At 42.6% G+C, this 27013-nt stretch overlaps 1 protein-coding gene across 4 annotated transcripts in view; it reads left to right on the top strand.

Moving 5' to 3' along the window:
- Window positions 1–27013, top strand: part of Srgap2 (SLIT-ROBO Rho GTPase activating protein 2) — a 205438-nt gene that overhangs the window by 118106 nt on the left and 60319 nt on the right. For all 4 annotated transcript variants that reach the window (XM_051204128.1, XM_051204127.1, XM_051204129.1 and 1 more), the window contains exons 4-6: window positions 19430–19492; window positions 25051–25266; window positions 26036–26164. In XM_051204128.1, the coding sequence (XP_051060085.1) occupies window positions 19430–19492; window positions 25051–25266; window positions 26036–26164 (408 nt within the window). The remainder of the gene's footprint in view (window positions 1–19429; window positions 19493–25050; window positions 25267–26035; window positions 26165–27013) is intronic.

The raw sequence follows: 27013 nt of genomic DNA, 5'->3' as shown, positions 1-27013 counted from the left end.
TGAGACTGTATAGTTTGCTCCAAAGCTACAGATAGTATGGATAAAGATGGATGGAATATTGATGAGGTGCCATTGGTAGACAAAGCCTTACCCATCACATTAAGGACATATTTTGAAGCCGGAGTGACATAACCCCTGTAATGTTATTTTAACATTTTATCTTGAAATAATTTCAGACTAAATTTGATTTTAAAAAGAGACAAAAATCCCCGTGCAGCTTATTCATTACAACTCTCCAAGTGTTAAAATCTCATAAAGCATGGCATAATGGTTAAGTCAGTAAATCACCATGATGATACTATTAATCTATGGGTCTTACTCAAATGTCACCTGTTGTCCCACTGACAGCCAATTTCTAGCTTTGTGGTCTGGTTTGGGTCTTGTCCCGAATCATAGATTGTGTTGAGGTAAACTGTGCTCCTTAGTGTCTGATCTCTGGCAGACCCTTTGTCTATCTTTAATGATTTTGATATTTTTTGAAAAATGTTTGCCACTTATTTTATATTGACATCTTTTTTGAATATGATGTTTTCTCATGATTAGCTGCAGAATAAATAGTTCTGGCATCACTCCATAGACGTAATACTGCATTCTTCTCAGTATATTATAACAGGAGGCACTGACTAGATCTGTCCCATTTCTGGTGGTGGTAATTTTGACTGTTTATTTAGAGGGGTGCCTTTTTTATTGTATTTTAATAAATGCCTAATGAGGATATTGTGACAGTATGTAAATATAATTTCTCTTCATTCATTCATTACTTACTGATTTCTAATACCCAAAGACAAACCTGTTTTGTTTTTGTTTGTTTGTCTTTGAGGCAGGGCTAGCTATGTACCCAAGCTAACCTCTAATTTCAACCTTCCTGCCCTATGCCCTTGAGTTCTGGGATTATATATAAGTGTGTACTGTAACTATCCACCCAGAAGATGCTTCTTAACTGGAATAATTGTTTCTCTTGCCACTTTGTAGGTTCTAGGGAGGGAAATGAAGGAAAGGCTTAGTTTTTAGCCTCAGGAAGGAACTTTCTGGAAAAGACCACTGTTTACTCAAGAGGGCCAACTTTGGCAGAATAGCTTTGTAAGGGAGCTGAAAACTCCCTTACTGGAGTTTGATATGGAACTACTTGAAAAATTTTAAATTAGTCTAAGCACTTAAGGTTGTTTCTGACTTGATCAGTGGTAAATCTGAGCTAGGCAGAAAGGGGAGAGAAGTGAGAGAAAATTGAGCTTTTACTCTGAAAGCCCTCTTGTATTCTGGAGTCCTGCTGGGTGTCTGAAAATACCTTGTGTTCTACATGGAACAATAGTCCTTTGGATATATTCCCTCCACTGCTTTTTTGAATGCATTAAACTGCCAAGTAGGTGTTGAAGGAAATGGACTACATGTCCCAGGAGAGAGGTCATGACAGTTGGATCTGTGGTTAGCAGAGGAATTTCAACACACTTTCAGATCATCTCTTCAGATGGATTGAGTTCTCCAAGCCTGCCTTGTATCTTCCTCAAATACTTTTGACCCCTTCTAACCCACAAGACTCGTGCTTCAGAAGTTTGAGTTGGCACTCACAAGTCAGCTGTGGAAAGTGATAAAGAATAGTGAAGTGTTTTGAAAGATACTATGGCATAGAAAAAGAGCATCAGACCAGGAATTAGCCTGGATCGTTGACTGAAGGTTGCTTTGTGTATCTTCTTATTGGTTTATTTTCCTGCCACAATTTTGACATTGTAGTGTAGATATTACTGGAAACTAGAAAAATGTTTAAAGAACTTGAATTGAAAGTTGGTTCTTAGGGAATGCAGTTGAAGTATTCATTCATATTTTGCAACATTTAAATGAGTAGGTTGGGGCCAGCGTAGGAAGAACAGGAGGTATAGTTGTGACAAGCTTGCTTCTCTTCTTCCGCATTCTAGAAATGTGATTCTGATTTCAAATAAAAACAAAACAAAAAGCAGATTAAATCCTATATGTATTAACCTTCTTAAATATCTTTTAATTTGTTTTTTTTTTATTTCCGTATAATAAAATATTTCTCGACCTCTTTAAAATATTTGGGAGTATAAAGTTGTGCTAGAACTGCAGGTATAGTTTCTCTTCTGGTTAGGTTTATACAGAAGATTGACATACTCTGGCTTGGAGAGCCTCTCCCTAGCTTTTCAAATTATTTATTTCAACCCTGCATATTTGACTGTGAAGCCCTTTTCCATAAAGGATGTTGCCCTAACAATCCTATTTACAAGCTAAAAATACATATTAGTTAAATAGGGGGGGGGCATTTGAAAAAAAAAAAAAAAAGGCAGAGAGACACAGTGATCATTTTTAGAACCCCATAGTGCCTATGGAGAATGAATGTTCTTGTTAAATATGACCATGACCTACAGTTCCATGCATGCTTGAGACAGAGCTAGGAGTTATCCACAGGAGTTGGTGGATAGAGATGACCAGATGAGAGGCCAGCTGAGGCCGTGCTCTTCATTTCCAAGTTGAGAAACAGTTCTGGCCTGAAAAAGCAGAACTACAGAAAAGCCTGTGGTTACTTTCTTTCTGTCATCACTACAACATTGGACACACAAATAATATTCTTTTGTACTGTCTTTTTAAATACTAGTTGTAGTCATCCTTTGAGGATTTCTTACAGTGTATTTGGATCATATCCATACTCCCCCCACCCATCTGGTACCCACCCCCTCCTTCCTATTCACCTAACTTTGGGTTTTCTTTTTTTTTAAATCCCCATTTTGTCCAGTTTGTGCTGCCCAACTACTATTGGGAGGAGGGCATGCTCTGGAGTCCCTGACCTACCAGGGGTCACATCATTAAGGAACATTGACCCCCTCTCCTGGCAGCTATTGAGTGAGTGCCATAGCTCCTCATTAGTGATGGAGCCCCATGCCCATCTAACCTCTTTCCATGCTGTCCAAATTCTGTGAGTCCATATCTGCACCTGCCCACTTGTGTCTGGAAACCATTCCTTGATGCTCTCTGTTACCTTTGACTCTTACTATTTTTCCATCCCCTTATCCTCAAAGATTCTTGAGGGAGAGGTGTAATATCATTCTCTTAGTTGCCGTCAGAGTTTATGGACCTTCTTCCCCTCGTTTTCACCCAGCAAGGCTTATTTAAGATGAGAGAACATGGTATGGATAATGTGAGTTCAAAGTCCAATTCTGCCATTTAGTAGCTGTTCCTGGACAAATTGCTTGACCTTTCTAAGATTTAGCATCTATAAAATTGAATTAGTGATAAAATTGCTACAACAGTTAAATGAACTTATGCCATAAGTTAGTACATATTAAACATTGAGTGGAAAATATAATTATTGCTTTAATTACTAATTGCATAATTAAATCCAGGTCCTTCAGAAACTTATGTTGTTATTGCAAGGGTGCCTCTCATGCCAATGTAGGTATGAAAAGGACTATGCAGATGGCATAGTTAATAGTTGCTGGAGAATATAGTCCAGGTCGTAAAGGAAATTTTCATATATAGCTTGCTTATTTGATGAAGACAGTGGGCAAGTATTTACTGTCAAACACCCTAAAACACCATTCCTGTAGCCTTCTGAGTTATTATTTATTAATCATAGAACTCATCACCCCCAGTGTTTTGAAATTTATGAGATGAAAAGTATGTTAAGTAGCACATAATGAAAGAGCAATTATAAATCATATTCTGAAGTGAGTGCTCACAAGTGTCAATGCTTTGAACTTTTTAGCAACACTTAGAAAGCCCTGGGGTGCTTTTCTTGGACTACAGCCCTTAGTTTCTCTCCCGCTGTCTTAATTTTGTGATAATTCTTTTCTTGTCTTTCATTATTCCCTGGTAGTGACCCTAAACGTCATAGTTTTAATTTTATGTATTGACTGGGCAAAATGACTATTTTTCTCAGTCCTCTAAGCATTTCACTTCTATTAGTTACTGTGTGTGTGGAGACTTTCTCACACGAAACAAATCCGTTTCTCTGAAGCTGCCAACTGGGCACCCTGGAATCTACTTCACTCCTAGTATTTTCCGTCTGTAGTTAAAGCACATTTTACAGGCTAAGGGTTTGATTCTACGCGACTGACTGCCCACCTCCCTTCGGAGGCCCATTAGAAGTTCAGGTTGTCGCCTGTGGTCCTAATGTGTTGTCTCTAAAATAAAATTTCCGGAACTCTCCTCTGTATGTTTGCTCATTTGCTTCATCAACCCAGAGAACTCAGGAAAACAACTCACATCCCCCACTACTTCATTATAAAAAGGCCACAACATAGTACAACTAGAGGTACAGGAGGAAATGTGGGATTCAGAGCTTTCATGGCTCTCCCCAGGCACACCGCCCTTCCGGCTGCACACACTCCCCCCCCCCACCCCGTGTATTCACCCAGGTAGCAGCATCATCATGGAAGCGTAGCTTATTAAATCTGTGGTCATCAGTGAGCAACCCAACCAACCATCAGCCTTTTATCACCTCCCCTTTCCACAAGCTAAGGCTGAAGTCTTAACCTTTTCTTGTTTGGCATGGTGCATGGGGTTTATTCCTATTTCGTAAAGATCTCCCTTACCTTATTCTTATTACTACTGAGTTCTGTTTATGAACATATTACATTTCTTTATCTGTTTTATTTTGATGAGCATTTGAGCTGGGTTTTTTGGGGGGGTTGGTCTGTTTTGTTTTTGATGGGGGGGCTATTTCTTCTACTTACAACCAACGTGGACATTGGTTCTATATACTGCCATACAGGTGGCCAGTAGCAAGGTGAAATTTGAGCTGGATTTTTTAGTGATTGAGAAGGATTTTAAGAGTTAGCAGATAGTAAGGTAGTTTGCGACTTTGAAAGAAAAGCTGGAATACGACGCTGCACGTGGAAGGAACAGGCTTCAAGGCTTACAAGCGGGAGACTGGTGGTAAATAAGGTGGTCGACTAAATCACTGGGTTGAGGAGTTGTTTGAAACGATGCTAAAATAAACTTTGAGTTCCTTACTGAGGAACCGGAACTTTATTGTGAGAGTACTTGGGAGCCATGAAAGGTCTCAGCACGTATGGGGCAGTGTGGGGGGGCAGTATGGTAGCAGTGACGGGGAAATAAAAAGACAGCTGTGACTGAACTCAGGTCGGCAGGCTTGGCAGCAGGCAGCTTTACCCACTGAGCCAGCTTGCCTGCCCCCAACCTTGTTTTTCAAAATAGGTGTTCTCACTGCTGAAGTTCCCCGGTACAACCAAAACGGTAGCTGGCTAACAAGCCCCAAGGACCCTTGTGTCTTCCCTTTCCCAGTGCTAGGATTTAGGTATGGGCCATACCTGGCCCACTTAAGGCTTGCTTATATGTTTACTTGCAGAGCTTTGTGTAGAATTCCTCCATTAGGTAGAATTTAAGTCACCAAATGATCTCTATGATTTGATTCTCAATCGCTTAGCTGATTTCAAAAGATGCCCTTGATTTGGGTTAGATTCAACCTCCTTTTCATAAAGGTTGTGAGTTTTGAAAAGCCCCTGGGGAAATAAGAGGAACCATATTTAAAACCTAAGGTTTGTTTCTGTCTTGTTTTCCCATAATGTCTTGAGAAGGGAACAACTCGAAAGCCTCAGTGTGGCATGCCTTCGTTGTTGCCACCAGCCATTCGTTCTTAGATGCAAAGCACGTAGCGTGATGTTTATTGGGAATCTAGAATTGCACCAAACCTGTCGAAGACTTACAAACAAAGTAATCTCTGTCTTCACTGTTTGAACTTATGGTCCTATTTTTAGATATACCACCTTAGGTAATTCGGCCCAAAGCTATGCTTCCTTGGAGCTACTGTCACATTAGAAGCATCTGCCATTCTAGAAGACAGCTGAGAGACAGGAAGCTCAGCCGAACTATCAGTAAACTTGAAGGGCCAGACAAACAAAAATTGAAACTGAGACAAAGGAAGAGCCCAGCTCAATGGTACAGGCCCACAATCTACTCCAGAGGGTAAGGCAAAAGGATTTAGAGTTCAAGGTTTGCTTGTGCTGCATAGTGAGTTCAAGGCCAGCCTGGACATCTTCATGAGACCTTGTCTTAAATGTTAAAAAAGGGAGTATAGCTCAAAGGTAGAGTACTTGCTAGCATGCACAGGCTCTGAGTTCAATTCCCAGTACAGGTGCAGGGAAAGCAAAGATTCTACAAGCTTAGGAACAGCACAGGGATGGACTTACAAGTAAGGGCAGCACATAGTGACTTGAGTGATCATGAAGGGACTGAAGTCTAGCTTCAAATCGTCTTAATCTCTAACTGGATTACGATGATCCAGGATAGGTAGCAGCTGGAATTGTATTTAAACCCTCACTCAAGGAAAATACTAACTTGTTTTTCATCACGTGTCATATGCAGTGTTTGACTTCCAATTATAAATAGGCATTTGTTGAAATAAGATATCTATGACCAAAAACTGAGAAGTAATAACCAAGTAGGAGACGCAAATAATTGCATTATTAAACATACTCCTTAAATTTTATTTTGTAGTCTTATTAAGAAGTTAAATGATAAGAACAAAATTGTAAATGATAACTTTAAATGAATGAAAGATACCAATGAAAAAGCTAAAGCCATAAAGCTCTTAGAAGAACACATAAATGTAAGTCGTCTTGATATTGGATTACGCAATAGTTTCTTAGATACAGCTCCAAGCAACTAAAGAATAACAAAACACATTGAATTTCATTCTTTTCATGATTTCATATCACCATTATTTTCATACTGAAAATACTTTGAAATCTATTATATTTAAAAGAACTCTTACCTCAACAACAAAAGGCAACCCAATTTTAAAATGAACAAAACTAGGATAAACTTTTCTCTAAAGGAGATCAGCAAATGGCTCGTAAGAAATGTAAAGATCTCTGCATTGTTAGTTATTAGTGAACTGCAGTTAAAACTACAATGAAGTAACATGTCATGCCTATAAAGATGGCTGTAACTTAAGAAAAAGAAAAAAAAATGTTAGGGAATGGCTGGGCATGATGGTATATGCTTATAATTTTAGTGTTTGGAAGGAACCTAGAAAGATCATATGTATGTATGTACACACACACACACACACACACACACACACACACACACACACATATATATAGTTTGATAAGTCTGTGAAAACTGAAGCCTAGAATTATCCTGCAACTCAGCAATTTCACTTTTAGATATAAACGGAAGAGAAATTTAAACATGGGCTTACAGAAAAACTTGTATGCAGTAGCATTGTTTCTAACATCAAGAAGTAGAAATAATCTATGTTCATAAAGCAGTTAGGCAGATATTAAAATCTGTTGTTCATTTGTAATATTCATCCATTGAAAGAAAAGATATAGTGTGGAGCAGGGAATTAGAGGTCGCTATTGGATCACATGTTCACTAATGTGCATGGTCCTGGGTTGAAGCCTGGTCATGGTCATCCCCACAAAGAAAGGAAGTACTGGTGGATACTACAGGACAAATCCTGAAAATACTGTGTTGAATAAAAGATGCCAGGTACAAAAGACCATGTGCCCTAAGATTCTGTTTCTAGGAAAAGTTTAGCATATTCTAGTTCATAGAGGCAAAGTAGATTAGTGGTTGCTAGGAGCTGGGGGGGGGGGGTAGAAAAGTGATTACTAACAGTTATCGGGTCTCCTTTAGTGTGGTGACAGTATTCTGAAATTAGTGGTGATGGCTTATGAAACCTTGGTGTATGTTAAAATAATTGAATTTTGAATAGTACATGGATAGCAGCTCTGCTTGAAATATAAATGGATCATTTAAAGTTTAAGTATGTAGAGGAAATAGTAAAGCTTTTATAGGTGAAAAATCTTGTGAGACTGTAGTTTTGTCCATCCCTGGTTGTGTCGTCGTTTCCATCGTGTGTGTGTGTGTGTGTGTGTGTGTGTGTGTGTGTGTGTGTGTGTGAGAGAGAGAGAGAGAGAGAGAGAGAGAGAGAGAGATTCTGCGTCCATTCATACACACACACACACCACTGCCCCAACCCAGTGCTGGAGATCATCCCCGCCCTCTAGGCTTTCTTTGTCCACACTGTACCACTGATTACATTTCCAGCTCTTTATATGAGTTATCAGAGCCCAAACTCTGACCCTTTCCTTCTCACAATTCAGTGACTTTTTTCTTCATGGAGTGAGATATTGGCAAGAGAGGTGTGGATTTCTGATGTTTTTGGAAGCAGGGTATCCTGTATAGCAGTGGCTGTCCTGAAACTTGCCTTGTAGACAAGACTGGCTTTGAACTTACAGATGTCTACGTGCCTCTGCCTCTCGAGTGCTGGGGGGATTAAAGGTGTGCAGCACTGTGCCAAGGATTTGTACTTTTTAAAAGTGTGCGTGGATCATGATGGATGGGAAGAGCTGCACCTGTAATTAGTGCGCACAGAGGCAAGAGGCTATAAGCTGGGGAGAATTGCTCCTCACTCTAGAGTTGGCAGTATGTTCCTGTTAGATCCAACCCTGGTGCCTGAGGTGTCGGGAAACCGTGGTGTTCATGGTTAAACCCTCTGGAGCTTCTTCCTTCCTCTGTACTGAGATTCTAAGGCGAGTCAAGACTTCTCACATTACACCGATTCCTGATGAATTGGCTTTCCTGCTGAGTTCCTCTTTCTCATTTAATCAGCAGTTTTCTCTTTTAGGCATTTCCTGTAGGGTGCTGCTGACTATTCCATTTTCTACCGGGCTGCTTTCCTCTCACTGTTTGCCTGCCAACTTTCAGATGAGCTCTGTTACCTCTTGTCCCATCCCAGCCATCTGGGAACCACACAGCGCTTTTCCGACTTTCCAGCCCCCGGGGGGCTTGCGTTTGTAGGAGGGCATATGCTTGCAAGCACCTTCCTGTGCTGACTGTCTAAGTCATTGCTTGCTTTTCTTCCCGAGTTCATTTTGTGTCTACTCAGAGACTGGTGTCCTCTTGCCTTTGCGTCTTTGGATCCTTGCGTGTCCCAATCCACTTGAGGATGCCCAAATCCACCTAGTTACAATGTCTGTGCCTCAAATGTCCAGCCTTGGAAATGCAGTTGGCCGTTCACCCTCAGAATAACTTCAATGAATGCTTTTGGGATGAGATCAGAACTTGAAGACGCAATCTCTTTCAAGGCATTATCCTGAAGAGTAACCACAGATGGAGATTTGCCAAGACAGCAATTACAGTATTGTTTTGAGCTTATATTCTTGGTATAGGATATACCAAGAGGCTAGAACACACATGAATTCAGACTATGCTATTAGAGGTCTTGAGAACAGGTGACCTGCCTCTCACTTCTATTGACATGTCCCCCCAGTGGGATTCAGTCTTGTCTGGATTATCTGTTTTACAGTAGATTCCAGATTTGGGGGTGGGAGAGGCTTCCCCCTCCCCCCCCCCCCCGTGCAGTATAATCTTGGCTATGATTTTGTCAAGTAGTTTTTATTATACTGAAGTTTTGCTTTGTTTTGTTTTCTTGTTTCTTTTGAGCGTTGTCCATAAAGGGATGCTGAATTTTGTCAGGGGCCTTTTCTACCTTTGTTTGATGCTCATGTGACTCTGTCCTACTTACATCTACCTATATGCTATGTCACACTTAATGATTTCCATATGTTGAACTAAACCCCTGGAATAAAAACAAAACTTGGCCAAATATATAATCTTAATGCATTCTTAAATTCAGCTTGCAACAATTTTTGTGTCTGTGTTCGTAGGAAAGTTGGCCTGTGTAGCTTCCTTTGTTGTTGTTATTGTGTCTTGTCTGGTTGGGTAGCTAGGTAATGCGACTTTATAGGCAGTTTAATAGTGTTCCCTCCCTTCCTGGGTGATGGGATAGATTGGAGAGCATTGGTATTCACTCTTCTTGGAACGATTGGTAAATTTTGGTGGCAAACCCTTTTGATCTTGGCATTCTCATTGTTGGGTGAAGTAGCAATAGCTACTTCATTCGCAGTCATTTTCTGGGATTTGACTTGTTTGTGTCTTCTTTATGTCATGTTAGTAGCCTAGAACAGGAGTTTATCTATCCATTTCCTCTACATGTAACTTTTCATATAAAGCTCTAACTGATTGTGTGGATATCATTGGAATCTATAGTAGCCTCCCCTTTTTTGCCTCTTAATTTTATTAATTCGCGTCTTTTATCTCATCAGCCAATGGTTTGTTAGCAGCCTTCTCTATTTTTACCAAAACCCAACTCTTTGATTCTTTGTATTGCTCCTCTAGCATCCATTTTATTAATTTCTGCTTGTATCTTCATTATTTCTTTTTGTCCACTGCTTTGGGGTTTGGCATGTTCTTGTTTTATTCTTAGGTCCCAAATGTATTATTAATTAGGTTTGGGTTTTTGTTGTTGCTTTGTATATTTTTTAATGTAAGCATCGCCATACATTTTCTTCTTAGAACTACCTAGGCTATATCCCAAATGTTCTGGTAAGTTTTGCTTTTATTTTCATTTGATTCAAAGAATTTTTACATTTCTGATTTCTCATCTTAGAGTGTATTTCTACACATATATAATTTTAAATCATTTCTATTACTGTTGTTTTCTTGCTTAATTCTACTGTAATTGGAAAATATACAATTAATTTTATTTCAGTTCGTCTATGTGTTGCAAGACTTGCTTTGTGGCTAGAATTTGGTATACTTTAGAGGAGAGTACTTGAGATGCTGAGAACTTACAGTCTGTAACTTGGATGGAATATTCTGTCTTTATCTGCTAAATCCATTTGAACTATGGTGTAGTTTAGTCCTGAGGCTTCTGTGCTGGTTTGTAGTATGGATTTTATTTATTTATTCTTAAATTTTTTTTATTTATTTATTTATTTATTTTACATCCCGACTATAAGTTCCCCCTCCCTCTTACCTCCAACCCTCTTCTCCATTTCTATTCAGAAAAGGGCAGGCCTCCCATGGATATCAACAAAACATGGCATATTGAGATTCTGTAAGACTAAGCACCTCCCCTTGTCTTAGGCTGGGCAAGGCAACCCAGGGTGAGGAAAGGGCCCCCAAAGCCAAGCCAGAGAATCAGAGACAGCCCCTGCTCCCACTGTTAGGAGTCCCACAAGAAGACCAAGCTACACAACTGTCACATAGATGCAGAAGGCCTAGGTCAGTCCCATGCAGGCTTCCTGGTCCAAACTCCTAGCCCCTGTGAGCCCAGGCTAGTTGACTCTGAGGGTTTTCTTGTGATGTCCTTGACCTCTCTGCCTCCTACATGGATGACCTATTTAAATATGAAAATAGGGTATCAAAATCACTCCCTATTATTATTGATGTGGTACCTATCTGTTTCTAATTAGGGGGGAGAGAAAGAAAGCTCCAGAAAAGGACAGGTAAGGTAGTGTGGGCTTGCAACCCCAGCACGTGGGAGGCAAAGGTGGGAGGGATCAAAAGCTTAAGGTCATCTTTGGTTACATAGGGAGACTGAGACCAGCCTGGGTGTCTCAAACAAACAAACAAATAAATTGGAGTATATAGCCAAGATAAAGGTGAACGCTTCTCAAGAAAAATCGATCCTCCATTGCTTTTCAGTGATTTTATATTTTAGTGGCTTTGGGGATTTGTTTTTTGTTTTTTGGGTTTTTTTTTTTTTTTTTTTTTTTTGTTGTTGTTTCATTTTAATACTTTTTTTGATAATTCAACAGGAATCTGAAACAAGTACTTTCAGATTTATAACGTGTCAGATTTCTTCTAGAATATGATTTTCCCCCCCTGGGAAAATTCAACTAACTATACTTATTAAGGGAAATTAACCTTTATGGTGCTTACAAACTCAGAAGATTCCAAACATTATTTTTTAGCCAGTTCATAAGCTTTTGAGGTTCACTTATACTGAAGCAGGGTTGTCATAACTGAAACAGCCATTTGTAATTATAAAGGCAAATGCAAAGTAGGAGGATTTACTGTGTAATAGCTGGATTTTTAAGAACTCAGATTTCTGTTTCTGGCAAGCTGGACTGAGATAAGAGAAAAAAAAATCCTTTCACTAAGATCATTCTGTTTCTGTTAATGCCTTTGAGATGCAAAGAATTACATCCTGATAGGCTCAGACATGGGGTCAGTGTCTATCTTTCTCAGCAGACTGTGAACTTTTAAACTCTCCATTTTATATTCAAGCCACAAGTATATGACATATAATAGATGCTCTATAAATATTTGCTGATGGGTTTTTTTTTTTTTTTTTTTTTTTGTACATTCTCTAAAATCCAGCTGTCTTTCCCCCTTGCCAGAATTCAGTGATTAAACCTAAACCTACTGCGAACTGTAATCAGCTATCTCGAGAGGAGAAGTTATTTAGATCTCGTCTTTGTTGGTCGGCTCTAATCCTATCACTACTACTTTAAATTTAGTGAGCTATGACTAGTATTTTAAAAGTGGAAAAGAATAGGAAACATAAGAAGGCACTATGCAGGGCACTGTAGACGCACTGCATTGTAATTTCAAAACTGAGTATCCTTGCCGCCTACCCATATTCAAAATGTAGAAGCATTCCCAGTGTGCCTCTCTTTGCAACTCCAAGCCAGCCTTTCTTTAGAATATTTATGCTGCGATGTAATTACTGTTGTTGTTATTGTTTGTCATACTAGAGACTCACCACCAAGGCCTTGAGCTGTTAAGCAAGGTTTCTACCGCCAAAGTCACTATACCTGAGTGTTGTATGACCTTGCTTTCCCCCGAGAGTAAGGTCCTGGTAGAGCTCAACCTTCCTAGTGGTTCACTTCCTCATCAGTGAGTAAATGGAGACTAGCGAGGCCCTTCTGACAGACAGGCAAGAAAGTGTGGTGGAAGGGAAATGCAAAAGTTATTTCTCAGCTCTGACCTGCTAGGTCTGCACTCTGCACCCCTGCAGCAATCACCCCTGCTGCATTTTGTTGCATGAGTTGGATGGGAGAGGTCAGCAGGGCTCAGTTACCAGCATCACTAGCATTGGCCCTGATACCTAGTAGACCACTCCCTTAAGCTCTGTCCAAAGTGCCGGCTCAGGAACTTGACCTTTTGAAATAGAGTGCCCCTCAAACCTCCACTCTGGATTTGGTGGCATGTCTTCTGCTGCAGAGCTTAGTAGAACATTTATAGCCCTTTCCTCTGTGATCTGGAAATGCCCATTGAGTTTTAAACTACTTTTTTTTTCCTTTGAACAGTTGGCCTCTGATAAATCTTTGGGGTGAATTGAGGAGGCTAGCACTGATAGAGATTTGTGCACTTGAAAATGGGATTCCTGTTTGGAAAACTGCTGATACAGTCTCATGTCACAGAATTAAATGACCCTGCTGTTTCTACCTGCTGACAGCTTCAGCCTTGGGACCAACTGAAATTAGCTCCTACCACATGGCAGAAACACGATTTCATCAATACACACAAACATGGAGAAGTTTTGTGTCTGGTACAGGTTTTGTAGTGTAGATAGGCAAATTGCACTATGCTAGTCTGAATAAGCAGAAAATTAAGTAATGATCCTTCTAGTGCAGACTAGTTTTAGAACCCATTTATAATTGGTGGGATTTTTGTTTGTTTCGTTTTGTTTAAACTAGCAGACAAACCCATTGACATTCAGGAAATACATGGGTTTAAGAACGTACAAAGATGAGAGGAAGGAGCTCCAGAGACGGCTCAATGGTTCAGAGCACTGCTGTTGCTCTTCCAGAGGGCTCAGGCTTAGTTAGATCCCAGAACCCACATCATCTGTCAGCTCATAACTGTCTGTAACTCCAGGGGATCTGATGCCTCTAGCCTCCTCAGACATCTACACTCGCATGCACACCTACACATGATTAAAAATAATGAAAGTAAACCAAAAAAGTAAAAGAGAGCAAGCGGCAGCCCTACACTCAGGCAGAGCGGAGCACACATTGCTGTCGCCTCGCTCTCAGGCACAGGGCGGGGGTGGGGGCTTCGGGAAAATGGAGATGGGCCTGTACGTCCAGTCCTTGTCTGTTAGACAAGGAAGCCTTCTTGCTGGTTTTGTAAGCACACAGCTGGAAGGAGCTGTGGTTGCCACCTCATTTCTGACTGCTCCCACTTTTGTAGCAGGCCGAGTGGGGCTCCCACTCTGGCCAAAAAAAGGTTGTGATCCGTTTCAAAATAAAAGATCCAGATCTGAGCACACCGCCACACTTCCTATCCTGTTAATTGTTCCACATCTCCTATTCTAAGTTTAGCTATCTTTCCTTTTTCTTCCCCCCTTCCTTTCTTTTCCTTTTTTAAAGACAAAGATAACTATGCAAATACTCAAAAAAAAAAAAAAAAAACTACCCAAAGTTAACCACCCCCAACTTCTGTTTGGTTTCCTGCAATGTTTAGATGACTCATTCTCTTCCAAGAAATTTTAAAGAAAAGAAATCAGGCCATGTGTTGGTGCACAAAGGCTGCACTATAAATCCGTTTTCTTCACTGCCTAGAAACCCTTTGCTTCTTTATAGAGAAAGGAAAGCTCCCCAGCCCTCACTGTCTTGTACTTGGCTTCATCCCTTGGGTTGTTCCTAGGATAGATAAATGTGCTCCTTGTCTTTGGGTGGGGCTCCCTCTTCGCTTCCCAGCTCCTTTAACCCTCTGAGGAGATCCTGCACGGAAGCACATCCTGAATGGATGTCTTGCTTTCCCTGAAGCCATGCTTAAGGCTTCTGAGATACAGAGCAGGTGGCCTTTTATTGTCTGTGAAAGGCCAGAAGCCGGCCAGTCGCTGCCTGTCTTCTGGGTCAGCTTTGCACCTGATAGGAGCTTTAGTTGTATACTTTAACTGAGCTAGCTACTGGTGTGTCCCCAGCTCAGCGGGAGGGGAGTGGTAAATCTGATTGCTTCAGCAGCTTGTTCAAATAAACAGGGATAACGTTGGTCCTCCCGACTAATCAGAACACAAAAGGAAACATCTGCTTGTCTTAATTGCTATTTTATTGGTTAGACTTTCCCTCCTTTTCCCCTCCCTTCCTCTTCCCACTCCTGGACTCCTACTAGTTTAAGTCACAGCGAAGCTACATAGCATAGGGCCAGGTCTTATCTCTTTTAACCTTTGCCACTTGAACATAAGGATGGGGTGAGAAGGGCTGGAAGGCTGGCAGGGGGAGCTGCTGGATCTGGGGCAGACACTTGACAGTGGTGCTCAGGTCTCCTCTGATCTTGACTCTGAGGCAGATTGTAAGTCATTTTCTCCTCTTTTGCTTCTGTGGAGCTCAGCCTTCCCCAGCATGGGCGGGGCTGCAGGAAGAAGTTGTAGATGAGAGGCATATTCTTCCTCTCTTGTGGCTTTTCCGAGCAGTTGAAAACTGCTCTTTCCCAGGTTATTGAATGAAAGGTACTAGGAATGGGAAATCTAAACCAGGCAAGATGCCCCTGAAGCTGTCATTTTTGCTAGCATCTGGGTGGGTCCTTGGAGAGAACTTGTGCATTGCCTTTTACTCTGCTCTGAAGTCAGCCTGTTTAGCTCTAATATGGATATACGGTTAGAAATAAGTTTGAGCCAGCAAGGAAGAGACCACCATTCCAATGGAAGTGTCCCTAAAAGGCTGAGCTTTCGTGTTGGTCAAGTGTAAACAAGAGATGTTTTATCCCCGATCAAGCACACACGGCCAGGAAATGTTCTTGGTTTTTATTCTAAAGCAGGTGGTGACTGTCTTCCATTGGATAGAGTCCCACCTCTGTCTTTCACAATTGGCTAGCTTTGTAAGAATCAGCACAAAGGCGCCAGACTCATAAGTTCCAAGAATGCATTGGAGCCTTGAATGAGAAAGGGGGGGGGGGTTGAAAGCATTTACATATGGATGGGTTTTACAAGGTGGAGGAGATAAAAAAAAGATTTGGATTCTTTGTTGTAAACAAATTTTTTGTGTTTGACAGAAAAGACTATTTAATGTTTCTTGCAATAAGGAGACAGGTAAAACATCATATAGAACGATTGAATGGTAGAGATTGGTGTCACAGTAAGCTTCAGCTGTCCACCTGACACAATCCTAGGGTCGCCTGGGAAGAGGGACCCTCAGCTGAGGAATCGCCCCTGTGAGATGTTTTTAAATTGCCAGTTGGTGTAGGAGGGCTTAGCCCACTGTGGGCGGCAGCGTGCTAGGCAGGTGAACCTGAGCTGTCTAAGACGTAGCTGAATGTGAGCCTGGAGACTAACCAGTAAGCCGCATTTCTCCATGGTCCCTCTTCAGCTCCTGCCTTGAGCTCCTGCCCTGGCTTCCCTCAATGATAACACTGGGCTATATGAGCAAGTCAATGCTTTCTTCCCCCTTAGTTGATTTTGATCAGTGTTTTATCATAGCGTCAGAGAAACCAAACTAGGACACTTGGTAAAGGTCTTGATTTTTTTTTTAATTACTATTTTAGATTAGCATATAAAGTAATGTGTTCCATCCTGGCTCCCCCCCACCCCCTTGAGACAGGGTCTCTCTGTGTAGCCCTGGCTGTCCTGGAACTCTCTGTAGACCAGACTGGCCTCAAATTCATAGAGATCCACCTGCCTCTGCCTTCCCAGTGCTGGGACCAAAGGTGTGCGCCCCACCACCCTGGGCCATCCGGGCATCTTACACATGCATGTTATTATATCTCATTCTCACTTTTTCCTACCTCCTTCAGAGTGTTTCCCTTTCTTCCCCCAGTTAGCACCAACGTCTGCTTTATTACTTGGATCCCATTACTCTCTAAAGTCATGACTCCACTTTTCCTTATGACTACATAAAAGTTTGTTGCTCTGTTCGTTTGTTGATGAACTTCTAGCATAATAATTCCATTTCCAGTCTGTAGGGGTATTCCCAAGATTGGCAAAGCTGGGTCATACAGCTCTGTTTGAGTTTTTGAGAATCCAGCATTTGTTGTTATTGCTTTTTAGAACACCATTCTGATATGAAATATAAAAGCAATTTAATTTGCATTGCTTTAATGGCTAAGGATCTTGAACATTTTTCAGATATTTACTGGCCACTTGTATTTATTCCTTTAGGAACTACCTGTTCAGTCCATTTATTGATTCGATGGACTTTGAGCTTTGGGGTATGCTAAATAGGCACCCGAGGAGTTTGTCCCAGCTTTGAAACTTAACATCACTTATCTGGTATATAATGTTTTAAGGTATTTGTTAATTATAGATAATCAGATGCGTACTTGGACAAGTCTTTTATCCCATTCTATAGGCTCTCTTCACTATGGTAGTATATCCTTTGCTACACAAAATGCTTTTTTAATTTGATGTAATCCATTTTCTCAGTTTTTAAGATTATTTCCTTGCCACTGGAGTCCTTTTCAGAAAGTCCTTGCAAATGCAGACATCTTAAAATATCTTCCCCGTGTTTGTTAGTAAGAGGGAAAGACTTTCATTTTACAGAAGAGAAATTAAGCCCAGAGAAATAGCAAATGCTGTGGTTTGGATATGAAATGTCCTTCGTAGGCTCATGTGTTAGAAACTTGGTCCCCAGATGATGGCGCTATTTGGGAGGTTGTGGAACCTTTAGGAGTTGGAAACTTCCTGGAAGAAGAGGGTCACGGGTGGCAGAGCTTGAGTTTTATAGCCCATCTTCACAGCCTGTTCGTTCTCTGCGTCCTGACTTCTTTCTGGCGTGACTCGGACAGGAGAGGATCGGGTTGAATTTCCTGGTGTTCATCTGTCTAGGTTGTAAGTTATTTCTCCCTGAATAAACATCTATTCGGCCTATTTGTTTATCCTGATCCTTATTTACCGCAATACTTCCCCATTCCTGCCACCAAACCTTCCTCACCGACATGGAATGTACCCTCTTGAACTGTAAGCCACAATAAACCACGCCTTCCTTAAATTGCTTCTTGAAAGGTATTTTGTCAAAGCAACAATGTAACAAATACTCAGCAGGTGGTAGGAAAGCTGAGACTAGCAGCAACTTTGTAAGTGCTTACTTTGGGGTCCTTCCACCCGCTTCTAAAATTGTCATAGCTATTCATGAAAGAAGTCACACCTGTGTTAATCTCCAACGGGGTGGGGGAGCAAAGAACTCCTTAACAGTAAAGTGGCAAACCAGTTTTTAAAATGTCCAGGCTTGTGCCGGGTGGTGGTGGCACACGCCTTCAGCCCCCCGCACTCGGGAGGCAGAGGCAGGTGGATCTCTGTGAGTTCGAGGCCAGCCTGGTCTACAGAGCTAGTTCCAGGACAGGCTCCAAAGCAATACAGAGAAACCGTGTCTCGAAAACCAGAACAAAAACAAGCAAGCAAACAAACAAAATGCTCAGGCTGGAGCTGGCAAGATGACTCAGTGGGTAAAGGCACTTGCTAACAACTCTGACAATGCGAGCTTGATGCCCAGAAACTATGTGTTGAAGAAAGCCAACTCGAGCTTTCTCCGTGCCCAGGGTGCCCTATCGGGCCCTGTGTGCATGCACAACACACATATCTTAAGAGAAGCAGTACAAATGAAAGCACTCATCATCCCTTGCCCTGGAAATGGCCTTTGATGAGTATCATTTAGGGGCTGGAGATGCAGCCAGTGGTGGAGTGCTTGCCTGCCACCCACGAGACCCCATGTTCAAGTCTCAGTGTGGAAAAGCAAAACCTTAGAAGTGTACTTGAGTGTTGTAGTTATCTGAAGGACAATTCCTTGATGATCCCAATCGTTTTTATTCTCTGCCTTCTTGGTCTTGGCTTCTAACATTTCTTTCCTGCTTCCTCGTCCTTTTGTTCCTACTATTCTGTGTGGTTAGATGCCAACCTAGGGTGGGCAGCAACAGAGGATCAGAGAGCTCCTGCTGCTCAGAATTAGCCTCAACACATATTCTAGGGTCAGGTAGTATTAACTAAAGGTTGCAAGAAGTCATTATTGAAGAACTACTGCCTTGGGAGCTTGGGAATGAGAATTGGGGGACCCTTAGCATATTCCCCCCCCCAAAAAAAAAATGCACTCAATTTTAGGTGGGTTTTTCTTCTATGGAAAAGGAACGTGCAGGCCAATCCTGCAGGTCCTAGTGCTGTAGTTTGTGTGCTGTCAGGGTAGCAGTACAGTCCATTCCTGCTTAGAGTTTAAGGTCTTTGAATTTAGGCTCTTTGGAGTCCATGGATACATGGATGGATGGATGGATGGATGGATGGATGGATGGATGGATGGATGGATGGATGGATGGACACATACATACATACACACCCATATATATATTGTCTCATCCTATGGTACATCTTGCTTTCCTTAGTCACCCAGTGGCGCGTGTGCCTGAAAATATCTAAGAAAGCATGGTCTACCTAACCACAGTAGCTAGATAGGTTGTGGCTCTCAGGGCTGCTTTTGAGACCAATTGAAAATTCAGAGGCTATAACCCATTTCCCCCCTACACGATTGCCTCTACTGGGCTATAGAAAGGGCTCGTTTGATTCCATTAAAACTCTTTGAGTAATCTGACCATAATTGGTTATCTGATTTGCTAGGTTCAATAATGGTCTGTAATTGAGTCTGCGTCATTTGTAGAGCGGGTGCTGCTCTTTGCTTCCACCTCCCATCTCCTTCTGTTTTTCAATTAACCTTCCTCCTTCTTTTCTTTACAGAGTAAAGAAGTTGGCCAGCAGCTCCAAGATGATTTGATGAAGGTCCTGAACGAGCTTTATTCGGTAAATCAGATAGGCCGCCTGGCTCTTTGATCCTAGAGAGAAGCATCATTTGGAAGTTTGCAGCCATAACCACGTCGGCAACAACCCTCAGCTGAGGCTGAGGACACCGTATATCCCCAGTGGGAGTGACCCCACCCATGTGTTTTTCCACATTCAAGTTTTTCTAAAGCAGATGAGCCAAAAGCTAATTTTTCCAGTTGTGCAATCTTACTATGGGCACATCTGGGTCACTGAAAGAGAGCAGCCAAGGTCTAGTTTACCAGCATAGCTTCCACCATTGCCGACAAGCCAGGAGCCCCAAACGTCATGGCAAAGAACACAGCTACGTTGCCCTGCTGCTTGTTGGAAAGCACGTGTAGTCAGTCGTTAGCTATGCGTCAGACCTTAGATTACTTGTGGTTGAGTTAGAGCAGATGCTGGAAAGTCCACAGTGTGATGTACCACTTCAGGCAAAGAGAATGTTACAAAGACACAGCAGAGAGGTACGCCATGGGCTTGGAGAAAGGAACGCAGTCTGCTTCGAACTCTCTTGGATTGCCAGCTTGTGGACTGTTACGTGCTGTGTCCCAGCAGTGCTGGTGGTTAATTCCTCCCGGCCATGTTTTGTTAATTATATTGGGAACATGCACCCAGCAGGGAAGTTCTTGTTGCCATAGGAATGCTTCCGTTGTAGAGCTTGTAGCGTTTATAGACCCATCCGGAAGTTTGGTTGTATCGGCACTGTGTGTCGTTTCCCAGGATGGCCCTAGTCTATTTGAAGGTGGAAGTGATTTTCTGTGTGTACTTGTCCCTCTTCCCACTGCCTTGCCTCTTCACCCCCTTCCTTCACAGGATGGGCGGCGATATGCGTCACAAGCGTTTGGGATCAGAGAATTCCGCATTCTTGGTCCAGAAGCCTAGGTGTGGCCATTATGTCATGGCAACTGTTGGTAAATAGAGTAGAGCGGTCATCTAGTCTGTCTCCAATGATGCTCCAATTGTTTTGAATTTCTATTCTACTCTGTGACTCTTACATTCTGAAGCCAAATGATAGGCAGTACCCTTTGTACCCCAAGTTTTCATTTCTCTCAAATGAAGCTAAGACTTTTTACAAATAGAATCATGGCATTGTGAGCCTTTTTTTTTTTTTTTTTTTTTTTTTTTTTTCAGACTGGATGAGTTTCCTGAACCTCGTCTTTCCGTTGCTTTTGCTTCTCTTTACTTTTAGAGCATCTTGTAGATACCAAGAAGAACTGAGACTTGCCTAGAGAATTCCATGGGATAACAAATGGCACGCTGTTGTAGGACTCCTTTTACTTTCCCAGTAAAAAGCATCTTGGGCCTTTGCTATTTGCTGCTCTTACTCAGGTCAAGCAGCAAAACCTCACACCAACTCAGATCCAACATAGTCCATTTGCAGTGAGGCAGCAGACAAAGCTGTGTCTCAAGAACTGTTAGCATTTACCCAGAGTTGCAGGTCACTTCATAAGCTTTGGCTTAAAAAGCAAATGGTAGTGTGTGGACTGCTCTGGGATGAAAAACAAAAACAAAAACAAAAAAAAAAACAAAAAAAAAAAAAAAAACAAAACATGGAACTTGCTGTTCTGTCTGATGAAGGCCAAGCTGGGAGACCCAACCCTTACCCCCTATTTATTTATTTTTTTTAAATAATTGTTTTGTGGGTGCATAAGGGACCATTCTGGGAAGTTGGTTCTCTTCTGCCACCTTGTGGGATCTGGGCATCTAACTCGGGTCATTAGGTCTCCACCTACTGAGAGCCATCTCCCAGCCAAGACTTCTGTGGTTAATCTTGAGATCAATATTGACCAATTGCTTCCGTGGACACCATGTGCCTTCGGTTACTGCAGAACATAAACCCTTCTCACTAGCCTTCACATGCAGAATTAGTGAGTGAGCTACCCCTCTGCTTAGAGGTGAATTGGAAAGAGAAAAATGGGACACCAAGAAGTTCCAGAAAGGGCAGAACTTCGGTACAGTGAGTCTTTAACAAGGTGATCTCCTCTCCCCCACCCCGCTAACCCCACAAAATGGAATGTGTGACAATCTCTGCTGATGTTTTTCAGTTATACAACTGGAGCAGTAGCCCAGGGGCATCTGAAAAGTAGGGTTCAAATATGCTGCTAACATCCTACAAATGGACAGGACAGTTTATCACAATAATTCTCCAGCTCCAAATGTCAGTAGGACCGAGACTGAGGAACCTAGGCCACTGAACTAGACACCCGAGGTTCTATCCTGGCCTGACTATTAGCTGCATGCAGTTGGAGGGATAACTCCCACTGTAAAAGGTCAGCTTGATGGTGAGAGTTGACATCAGTCAAGTTTGTTAGTTTTCCATCCTACGCTTCCCCAGAAGCAGCAGCAGATACTATGCATGCCCTGATGACCTGCATGTCGTGTGGCTGTCAGTGATCAAGGAATTTGTATTCCCAAAATATCAGACTAGCGTTAAGAAATAAATGAGTCTGTAGGTCATTAGAAAAGTTGTAGAATGCAGTTAAGAGTTATTGCTTGTGTAGGGTAAGGTTAGTTTAGGACTGGTCTGAAATAAGATAGGGTGATCCATCGCTTTTTGCTGGTTAGCCGGGTGCTCATGAAGAGAGACCATCTGTGGCCAGGCACCTTTCATTCAGCGCTCGAGAAGGGGGGAGGGCAGGAGAATCTGTTGAGTTCAAGGCCAGCCAGGGCTACACTGTTTCCAGGGGCATGTTTTCAGTGCTGAACTGGTAGTCTTAAGGAAGGCAGGATGTTGGCCACCCTGCCTGAGTCAGTGGTTTCCTCAAGTAGGAAGCTGATAGTACTGCATGCTGGCTTTGGAAAGCTGTTTGCCCTACATAAACTCTTTGGCTGTTAGGAAGAGAACAGGAAGAGTTTCTTCTAAGCATTTCCCTTATTTGCTTTATTTAAAAAACAGGAAAGAGCCTCTGCTTTCACTGTTCCTATCAGCAATAGGAATTATTAGTGATTCCTGTGGCACTGGAAAAAAGATCAGGGTGTTAAGAAACCCTCTATATTTCTCAGTGCTATTCTTGCAACTTCCCCTAATGCCCTTGAATACTTCTTTTGAGGGGACTCAAGGGTTGATAATCTAAGTACTTTTAAACCTTGACGATGCAAGGGGCAGAGCCCAGGTAGTTCTAAATAAAGATGCCTTTGAACAAGAGATCCAGAGCCCCGCCATAAGTAGCCAGCTGCTCCTCTGCACCTTCCTCTGCTGCTCGAAGGGGCTTTGATTTCCCTGACTTAGCATTTTGTGCCAGGGGGAGTTTCCCACAGCTGTTGTTCCGGAGAGCAGTTCCGGTGATCCGTGCACATATGTATGCCGGTCCATTATCCCCCTGTCCATCACCATGGGCTGGCTAGCTTGTAAGCCATGGCAAAGTGGTTTTCATTTTCTTTCTGATGGTGTAGGAATGCCTTTGAAGTCAGAGCGCATTGCTTCCCAAAGAACTCTGGGGCCGTCTGCCTCAACTGTACAGAGAGGCTGTGTCTGGAAAATCCCAGGAAGCCCCCACAGGAAGAGCATGTATGGAGGCAGGGAAGCCACGTGGATTGGCTATGGAGAGCCAAGGAAGCTCTAACTTGAGAGAGAGAGAGAGAGAGAGAGAGAGAGAGAGAGAGAGAGAGAGAGAGAGAGAGAGAGAGACGAGGTAGTGGGACACTTTGGGACTGTCTTTACCCCAGAGCCCAGAGGTCTTATGCTTTGGTTACTATCCCTGAATCCCTCACTGTGTCTCCTTGACTTGGTGCAGCAGCTGGTTGCAGAGCGGCTTTAAATTGAAATCCGGCACCTGTTGCCTTGAAACACCATCGGGTAGTAGTCCCCCGACGCCGTTTGTCTGTTTGACCCTATCGTTAGGCACTAGGGATACAAAGACAAATAAAAGATCGTGCTAAATCCAAGGCATTTCATTTGACGGTTGGGGGAGGGATGAAGCAGCTAGTAAAAGTGAGGTGAGACTCTCTTACATATCTGGAGGGGAGGGAATGGGTCACGTTCCCTTGGAAAGGTGCAAGAAGTCAGTCTTAATTGCCAGTTGCCAAGAACCCTTAGGGTCTTCACCCTGTATCTCCCTAACTCCCTTCACTGAGGTATTGTTTCATGGTGCTGTGTCCTTTCCATTCTCGCCCTCTCTTTGGGGCTCTTACTGATAAACGTTTCAGCCCTTCTCTCTATGGTGTGTTTCTTGAAAGTCACCTGTTTTGGTTTTGCTTAAGCTAGAAAACATTAGGAACGTCTGTATGTATGTATGTATGCATGCATGCATGCATGCATGCATATACTTTAGAGACGGTTTCTCTGTGTAGCCCTCACTGTCCTGGAATTGTCTCCGAACCATCTCCCCAGCCCCACTAACATGCTGCAGAGTTACTGTGAGGATTAAGTTAAGTGGCACACGTAAACCCTGGCACACGTACTGTGTACTGAACACTAGAGGTTATTACTAATACCGGCTAGTGCTTTTCTGTTATCAGCCACACAAAAGCACGCTCCACTCCTAGATTTTCTATTTCTCCACTTCAAAAAAACCTCATGGCATCAAAGTTTCAGTACTCATGAATTTCTAATTGCTTGATTCATTATTGTACCTTAATTTGGAAGCTGCCTGTGTGGAAACAGAAATTAACTGCAGAATAGGGTCAGCCCCTGTGTGGCCAGAAGTAATATATTTGGGAGGACTAAAAATGAGCTGAGATTCTCTCTTCTGGCCTGCTTGCTTAGAAATAGTATTCAATTCCTGGACAATAGCTCTTTCTGGAAAATTTGAAAATTACATCCCCCTCCCCCAGCTCCCCGTCAGTCTTTTTAAGGCAAGGTCTCTGTGTAGTCTTGGCTGTCCTGGAGCTTGCTATGTGGACCAGGCTGGCCTTGAACTCACTGGCATCTTCCTGCACTACTTCTAGAGTGCAGAAATTAAAGGCATGTGCCACCACACCCAACCCTATGTCCCCCTTTATGTTACTTTCTGCTTGTGGCCAATCCCAGATAGACTTGCTATGTAATTTCTTCTTTCCCAGCCTCTTGCCTGAGTTATGCAGGTCTACAGCCTTCACAGGACATTGTCTGTAGAATTAAGTGAATGGAACTAACAGTGGGGGGGGGGGCTTGGCACAAAGCCAAAAATATGTTACATGCGCAGTAAATGGTAACTGCTACTGATGTGTTTTCTATGAGAGCAGGTGTCTAATGGAGATAAAGCAGACCATAATTTTCGGAGCCTTTTCTTCTTCCTTGCTTTCTATTTGAAAGTTCTTATTTCTTGTTTTACTTAGTATCATGAGGTAACTAAGCAATAAAATTACTGAGCCAAGGTGAAGGTCATGCTTACAGATAATGATGAGTAAAAGTTAAAAAAAAAAAAAGATGAAATTGTTATGGAGTCATTGCAGTAACCATCCTATACTTAACGTGTGGGCCTCAATATATATGTGTTGAACCAGACGTTCCCTGGAAGAATGTGAATACTGCTTCATGTAGGAGAGGTCCGGCTGAGTCTGTCGTCTGTGAAGTAGAGTTGGTGCCGTTTCTTGACCTCTGCATGGGACATGTCTTGCAGGTCATGAAGACATATCACATGTACAATGCGGACAGTATCAGCGCTCAGAGCAAACTGAAAGAAGCAGAGAAGCAAGAAGAGAAACAAATTGGAAAATCAGTAAAGCAAGAGGACCGACAGACGCCCCGCTCCCCGGATTCCTCTGCCAGCGTCCGCATCGAGGAGAAGCATGTCCGGAGGAGCTCAGTGAAGAAGATTGAGAAGATGAAGGAGAAGGTACGCAAGCTCTGGCAACTCTGGAGGCAGGGAGGGATGCTCAGAAGGCAAGGTTGAGTAATTTCCCGGCAGGAGTCATGAGGAGCTAAACAAAGCAGCTCTGGGTTCCTTTAGTGCCTACTGGCCAAAGAGTTCTTTGTCTCACTCACCACGAATCGTAGCCATTGGGAAGACCTAAGCATAGGAAGTCTCAGACTTCAAGTGTATTGACAGGAATTGGTAGTCGCCTTTCCCCGTTCATTTTTCCAAATCAAGTGAAACGTCCGATTGCTTGGAGAAATAGGGGAGCCTGTGGCCTTAGATACCAGTGTGTCACTGGGAAGGGTGGAAGTACCTTCTCCAGGGTGACAGCATGTGACGATAGAAGCACGTTCATGTCATTAATCAGAATTAGAATTCAGCTTAAAAGCAGATGTACACAGGGAGTTAACAGCAAAATGGAGGCTCCTCGTGTGCTGTCCTTCATCTCTCACAGAGCAGTTTTAAAAAAGTAATAGCGATGGGTCAGCAAAATGGCTCATCAGGTGAGTGCACTTGCCGCTAATCCTGACAGCCCGAGTTCAATCCCGGGAACCCCCATGATAGGAGAGAAATGACTTTGACAAGTCGCCCTCCAATCTCCATACAAACACGAAGGCATGTGTGGATGCAAGCGCGCGCACACACACACACACACACACACACACACACACACACACACACCACATGAAATAAGTAAACATTTTTCATTAAAAAGAAGACTAAAAGTGAACTTGTGTTTTCTTTTTAGCGACAAGCCAAGTACACAGAGAATAAGCTGAAGGCCATTAAAGCCCGAAATGAGTACTTACTGGCTTTGGAGGCAACCAATGCATCGGTCTTCAAGTACTACATCCACGACCTGTCTGATATAATTGATGTAAGTACTTAAAGCTGGGGTGGGAGACTGTGGGCATCTCTCGCCTCATTTCAGAAGCGTAGTCACATGTCCCCCATTTCTGTGTTCAGGCGTCTTGGCCATTTTGAGACCCAACTTGAAGGTAGCAGCCATAGTCCACTGTGCAAAGGTGATGCACTTTACATATGGTATCATTCATCCCTCACAGCATCTATGAGAGAAAAGCAATACCATCCATAACTCTTGATTGACATTCACAGAGTTTAGTGATTTACCCAGAGCTAGTAAAAGTCTGAGAATTCGTATCAAATTCTGATTCCTAAACCCATGTGCTCCTGATTGTCAAGAAATAGTCTCTTACATCAGAAGCTTGTAGAAAGAAGAGTTAAAATGCCATGCGTTATATTTATGTAACAGTTCGCGTTTCTTGTTGATTTCTCATTTTATTGTCATGTCACTCTTGTAGATGCACAACGCTGTCTTAATTTGTGATCCAGTTAAGAGATGTTCTTGCCACAGGTTATTCGCATTGTGCTGCAGGCTAGGGTCCTGTCTAGGCGGCATCCAGATGCTACTGATCTCTGCCCTGTTCTCTTTTGAGATACGGCACAAAAAATGGAAAAAGGAAGGGAGGGGGTTAGTATGCACGTATATCTTGCAGGCAGTAGGTACAGCCAATCGTCTTTGACCTCATGGGCTACGCTCTGCTTTGATTTCTTACCGCTTCTCCTCAATCTCTGTGTCCTAAAATGTCTCTCACATTCAGAGTGCAGTCCAGCCCAATTCCTGGGCCAGCTTTCTGTGAAGCTATATAAGCATACCCTTTCTCGTGTCTTCCTGGAGTCACCAAAGTGCATCTGGAGCCAGCTG

The sequence above is a fragment of the Phodopus roborovskii genome, unplaced genomic scaffold (genome assembly GCF_943737965.1).
Source record: "Phodopus roborovskii unplaced genomic scaffold, PHOROB, whole genome shotgun sequence".
Classification (NCBI taxonomy): domain Eukaryota; kingdom Metazoa; phylum Chordata; class Mammalia; order Rodentia; family Cricetidae; genus Phodopus; species Phodopus roborovskii.
This window is presented reverse-complemented; position numbering and strand designations above follow the sequence as displayed.